The sequence below is a fragment of the Biomphalaria glabrata genome, chromosome 5 (assembly GCF_947242115.1).
Source record: "Biomphalaria glabrata chromosome 5, xgBioGlab47.1, whole genome shotgun sequence".
NCBI classification, from domain to species: Eukaryota; Metazoa; Mollusca; class Gastropoda; family Planorbidae; genus Biomphalaria; species Biomphalaria glabrata.
In genome coordinates, this window is record NC_074715.1 from 40,862,079 (window position 1) to 40,868,384 (window position 6,306).

Below are 6,306 nucleotides of genomic sequence, written 5' to 3' on the forward strand. Positions count from 1 at the left end.
CTTACTAACTTAGATCTAGAGTCTAGATATAATCTAGATATCTACCTAGATCTAGATTCTAATCCATATGAATGATGTGAACTTTTTAAAAAGAAAATAACAGTGTAACTCATTGTGTACGTTGATCTGCCGCCATGTACGTCGGTAAAATAACACCGACTACTGAACTAGACTAGACTACCTCACTTCCTCCCTAACTATCAACAAACACACATTTCTCATTCGCAAGATTCTTTCCTAGTATCTGTATAGTCTAGATCTCTATGACTATGTATTACTTGATCTGAGCCTATAGTTTTAGTCTATGAACCATTCTAAATCTAGAGTCTGTAAACGCGTGAGAGTACAAAAATTAAAAGATAATTTTAATTTTTAATCTTTTTTTTTTTTAAATTAAGTCTTGAGTCACACTCACAGTGGAGGACTGAAAATTAATGATTTATATTATCTTAATTTATTTCATTGAAATGTAGACTATGATTATGATAGATCTAGATCTAGATAGATTTTCTAGATCTAGACTAGACCTATCACTATATTGTGACTATATACATAGTAGGCTACATAGACATAATCTAGATACTAAGATTAAAGATTAGTAAGATAGTCTATAGACTCAGATCTACTCATCTAGATCTATAATACTATATTGTCTATATTATTATAATTAATATAATTATTATATATCTATTTCCTTTGTTTTGCAAATAATGCAGAGTAATATATTTAGCTAAATTTAGTAGATGATTACCACTAGTTCTAGAAGACTAGGCTAGGACTCAAGAGTCTATACTGTCTTGTGTCTTATACTATAAACTAGAATCTATATATATTACTCTATAGGCTTATAGGTAGATCAAGATATATATTTATTATAATCAGTAATTTCAGTAGCTCAATATTCACACAATCACACAATTTTAATTAAAATCATTATTCATCTTTTAAACTCATTTTTTTTTTAGTAAAAACAAGAAAAGTATTTTTGAGTCTAGAGAGATTATTTTTCTCCAAATAACTAATAATTATAATGAATGTTTTAGATTTCAAAAAATGTTCAAGATAAGTATATTCTAGATCTAGTCAGTAGACTCCTCTATAGCCAAATTTAAATGTATTACTTTTAAATTTTATACTTTGAAAAATTATAAATGTCAAACTAGAGTTTTCCCAGTGTGGCCAACAAGCTAGTAATTCTTCCTCCAATGATACGTACATCAACTATCAAGTTTCTAGGAACATCATTAGAACTGTCTTTGAGATCCTTGTCCAGGTTTTTGAGACCACCCAGTTTCCATGAAGATGCAAGTTGAATAGAGGTTTTGTATTTGAAGCCTTCTATTGCAGAGTGACTAATAAAATTTAAAGTAATATTTTTACCTAAACACCATAGAAAACATAGGGAGTTTTAGAAAAAATAGAATCCATTGTCATAATATTCTTTATTTGTAACATGAAACAAAAATATTTTATCTCTTGAAAAAAATAACAGTATTTTTGGCCTTCTAGATTCTTCATTTTATGTCAAATTTAATAATGAAATTCTATTAAAGAAGAAAAACATTTTAAAATATATATATATATATATATATATATATATATATATATATATATATATATATATATATATATATATATATATATATATATATATAAAAAACTCAATTATTAAATTAAAAATATAATAAAATAATTTAAAAAAAAAATTATTTAAAAATATATATTTGATTCAATTCAAGTATTGAACATGTTACACTGTCAGCTGCTCAAACATATGATTTTTCTGATTCAGCCAGCGGCAAGGCATACTTGTGTGATTATTTATTGGTATGTTCATTATATGGACATTTAGATCTAACACTAGACATAACATTCTGAGAAAGAAACCAACTAAAAACTCAAAATGTTCACTATTAATTTCTTTTAATTTTATTCACCCTATTTATAGCAATGTTCAGCACTAAAGAATATCTTGAAAAGAAAACTGGGCCATATGGTGTTGGACGTTTGAGTTACTTACAGTCTCTCGTGACTGAGTTCCAAGATACATCAAGTGATGGTAGTAGCTTTAGTTTAATGTATAAAAATATATGAACTTCACTAAAAATAAATCATTAAAACGTTTTACAATTATTCAATTGAATTAACTATAGTGAAATCCAGATAATTTGAACTGCTTTATTTAAAGTCTCCTTATGATTTTTTATTTTTATTTCTTTTCTTGTTTGTCTCTTTCCTTACTAAAAAAAAACAAAAAACTATTCATTCAAAGTCACTTATGGATGGCTGTCTGGTCGTGCAGTAAGTGAGCTGGACTGTCATTCAGTTTTTTTTATGGTCCTGGGTTCATACCCTGTCCGCTGCTATTCTCTGTCATCCTGCAGGAGGTCTGGGCAAGGATGTAGATAATCTCAAACTTTGAAGGAACATCAACATGTAAAACATTTTACAAACAAAAAAAACTCTTGACCATTTTCTGATAATTTGAATAAAACATTTAACATTTTCAGGGCACTGCACACCTTGTTTCAATCAACTATTTCAAGTCTGTGGTCAATCCTTAAACATGTAGACATTCATTGATTTCTAGCAGTGAATTTTAATTGGGAGCAAGACTTATGGTGCATTAGGCTGAATAGTTTTGTCTGGTGTGCCTAGTGAGGAACAAAGACTGGCCAACAGACACCTCACTCATGCCAGAAAATATGCACTCTGTTGTTATCACTATCGAAGAGAAAAATACACTCTCTTACAACTGAAAAAAATGACATTGCCACTGGACCTTGACAGAAAATTTTTTAAAATATGACTAAGATGGCTGTTGTCATTGTCAAAATAGTAATTTTTTTTTTCAGAATCCAAGGAACAAGTGCTAGCTAATTTGGCCAACTTTGCTTATGATCCTATAAATTATGAATTTTTCAAAAAATTGAACATAGTAGATTTGTTTTTAGGTAAGATGGTATATTTACTTGCATTTTCCATTGCTTTAAAAGTATTAAAAGTACTAAAGTTTTATTTCTATATAAGATGTATTTTGTAGTTTATAGATTGGTTCATTTTATTTTGAGTTCTAGTTATGTTACATTACATAACTTGTGGTTGCATGAAATTGAAAAAGAAATCATGGATTGGCACATTTTTGTTTAAAAGGATGATGGGATAAATTAACATGCTAGCAATGTCAACACATTGTTAAGCAAAGCTCTCATTCAAAAGTGTAAGGAATAAGCAAGTGGGCCCCACAAAGACCTGCTGACCACAGAAAAAAAAAATGTGAATTGAAAATTTTATGTCCATATCACAAGGTCTTCAGGGTCTGCAAAGACCTTTCTTCATGGAACAGTAAGAGGAAAAAGAGACAGAGAGGAATGGATAAAATGGTTGACAGATCATGTGTGGTGCCCAATGGTTCAACAGAATAAGTGATAGGTGAAGGAATAAACAAAAGTGACCCTAGGAGTATTAAAAGGTTAAACATAAATTGATCAGTCATATATTTGATGTTTGAAATGACACTTGGAATCCTTTTTTTTTATTATTTGTTGTCTAGACTGTCTTGAAGAAAACAATGAAAAACTTATTGAGTTCAGTATTGGAGGTTTATGTAACTGTTGTTTAGGTAATGTTTTAACATTCCCTTTTTTTTTCCCATTAGAATGTATAGTTTAATGTTGGTTTTTGTTTCACTAACATTCAAACATGTATTTATTAATGCACCATTTATCTTGCTTTAAATTCATACAAAGAATTAAAAACTCACCAAATAATACAGTAATTTAGAAATATTCTTGAAGTGTGATTTCATTCACATTTATATAATAGATTAGGAATCTAGAGGATTTGAGCTCTCTATACTACAGTACAGGTAGTCATAGTAAAATTCCTACTTTTATGTTGAGCATCAAAGATATTTATTGCCTGTCTTATATTGGTTAATTATAATGATTTGTGCTTTTGTATTTGTTTTAATATTATCTACAGATAAAGAATTAAAGCAGCACATTCTTGATTCAGATGGAGTCCGTTCAGTCATTAAGTGTTTGTCAAGGTGAGAGAAACTAAATAAAACTCAAACTGCACTCAATAACAAGTGTATCTGTGTTTAATCACAGATATATTTGTTTCCAGTTGTAATTAACCAAAATTCTATTAACTTTTGTGAAATTTTACTTAAGATTAATGTTTTTATTTAAAAAAATCAAATGAAAATAATTATTATATTACATTTCAAATGAGGATTTCTTATATTTATTATGATTACATGATGATGTTTTAAATAAGTGTATATCATAACAGGCCATTAGAAAATACTGTGATGTCAGCAATCACAACCCTTATGTTTCTTATCACACCACAGTCTAAACAAGGTAAATAACTGATGTCCAAGATTAAAACTGTCTGTAAACATTTGCCTTTACATTACATTACTTGCAATCCCATATTCTTACCAAGTCGTTACACTGATTTTATCAAATTAATATACATTTAAGGGATGGATGTTTCGTTAATAACTAAAAAAAAACTGTGTTCACTTCTCACAGATATTACATCACTGCCAGTAGTAGAATGCATGCTGAGATTTTCACTCTGCAGTAACAAACAGTTGGCAAATTTAGCTCAAGTTTTTCTTCAGGTACAAGATTTTTACACTTCATACAAGTTTTTTGTTCCAGATACAGTTGAATTTTTTTTTTTTTTTTGCTTTATTTACATATCCAGTTCTACCACCCTACCCAATAGTTTAGTGAGAATAATAAGCTATAATATTGTGAACGAATGAGATGGGATAAAAGACTTAACAAGATGAGTGGTAAAGCGCTTGACTTGCAAACCGGTGGTCCCAGTTTGAATTCTGGTATTTTGAATTTAACATCTTAGGGTGCCTCCCAGCTCTAATGGGTACCTGAGGTTAGTTGGGGAAAAGTAAACGAGGTTGGCCACTAGACACCCTCATTAACTGTACACAAAAGAAACAGATGACCTTTACATCATATGCCCTATAGACTGCCTGGTCTGGTCTTACTTTACTACCTATCAAGGTGGCTCAAGTTTGAATCCTGACATGTTTGCTGAGCACCTAAAAACAGCGCAGTAACCTTCTAAATACACTTCCCCAAGCATGTTTACAAAAGAGATTGGATCATTGTGCACTGATCATGCTATAACATGAAAGATGTGCTATACAAAGTATTTTGAATAAATGTACTACTTCATTCCAATATGTCACTTCACTTCATAATATTGTACCGAGTCAGTTGGAAAATGTAACTTACAAATAACAAGAACAAATGTGTTTGCTAAATACTAGAGCAAAAAGCATTGCACTGCTAGAATTGCAATGCTCGTAGCTAGCATAGTGATAACATATGACATAGTGGTATTGAGATAGAAATTTGGGACATATGGAAGAGGCTAGTTTCTGGAAGGAATGTAAAACAGTTGTTTAGGTGGCAATAAAAAACAAGATTTAGAGAGTATGGTGAGAGACAGAGTAAGCTATAGAGGGAGGTATGGGAGAAATTGAGATAGAAATAAAGGAATTATTAGTGTCAGGTTTTGGGAAGTATTTATTCCATTTTCGCCATTATATAAAATAACTCATTGCATATTGAATTGAACAACTACCATCCCTGACAAAACTTTATTATGAAAGCCACATTCCTGCAACTTTTAAATTACAAAAGCACTTCCATTAAGTACCTTAGTGCTTGATGCCTCATGAATTGTCCTTTTTATTTTAACAACTGGTTTTAAGCTGCAATTTGTTGATTGAACATCTGTTGTTGTGTTATGTTAATAACAGTGTATTAGTTCATGATGTGTTGAATTCGTTTTACTTTTGCTTTGTTGGACAAAATATTATTTGTTAGCCACTATTATATCATTTCATTATCTTAAACGTAAAACAAGGACTTGAATTTATCCAGAACATGGGGATTTATGATACAAATATGCATTATACTATACTATATGTCTGTGTTGCAAGCATGAATGAATTGAGCCTAAGAAATATATAAATTTTTGTTTACTTTTCAGGATTACTGTAGCAATGAACAAATAGAAGAAGCTAAACAAATTCAAAGAAAGTTAGCCAACACATTCCATACAGAGGAAGCCTGATGCATCTTGCTCACAAGAGTCTTAGTGTTTTTGTTATTACAGACAGATCATTTTCAGTGTATAAAATACAGATTTTTACTCTTTATGATAAATGGATTTTTTTTTTCTTGATAGTTTATCTGAATGTTTTAGAATTTCAAAAGTATGTCTTAAATACACCAAGACAGAAACAAAAATTCTTGT

The 6,306-nt window shown here is 29.9% G+C and overlaps 2 protein-coding genes across 13 annotated transcripts in view; one reads left to right on the forward strand and one right to left on the reverse strand.

Moving 5' to 3' along the window:
• LOC106064962 (microtubule-associated serine/threonine-protein kinase 3-like) overlaps positions 1-158 on the reverse strand; it is a 132,936-nt gene extending 132,778 nt beyond the window's left edge. For 3 of the 5 annotated variants that reach the window (XM_013223634.2, XM_013223632.2, XM_013223631.2), the window contains exon 1: positions 6-144. The gene's annotated coding sequence lies outside the window, so the exon portion shown is untranslated. Of the gene's footprint in view, positions 1-5 lie in introns of all 5 variants that reach the window. The other 2 variants (XM_056029237.1, XM_013223635.2) reach the window with 2 other exon arrangements.
• Positions 159-167: 9 nt separating this feature from the next.
• On the forward strand, positions 168-6,215 carry LOC106064989 (armadillo repeat-containing protein 7-like). 8 transcript variants are annotated; one of them, XM_056029275.1, is made up of 9 exons: positions 168-240; positions 1,164-1,319; positions 1,949-2,059; positions 2,856-2,954; positions 3,554-3,622; positions 3,985-4,051; positions 4,300-4,370; positions 4,545-4,636; positions 6,040-6,215. In XM_056029275.1, exons 3-9 carry the CDS (start codon positions 1,951-1,953, stop codon positions 6,121-6,123), a joined length of 591 nt encoding a protein of 196 aa, XP_055885250.1. In that variant the 5' UTR covers positions 168-240; positions 1,164-1,319; positions 1,949-1,950; the 3' UTR covers positions 6,124-6,215. The 8 variants fall into 8 exon arrangements, with proteins under 8 accessions (XP_055885250.1, XP_013079154.1, XP_013079153.1 ...); XM_013223700.2 differs by having other exon boundaries at positions 194-246; XM_013223699.2 differs by having other exon boundaries at positions 202-337.
• The last annotated feature ends 91 nt before the right edge of the window (positions 6,216-6,306 follow it).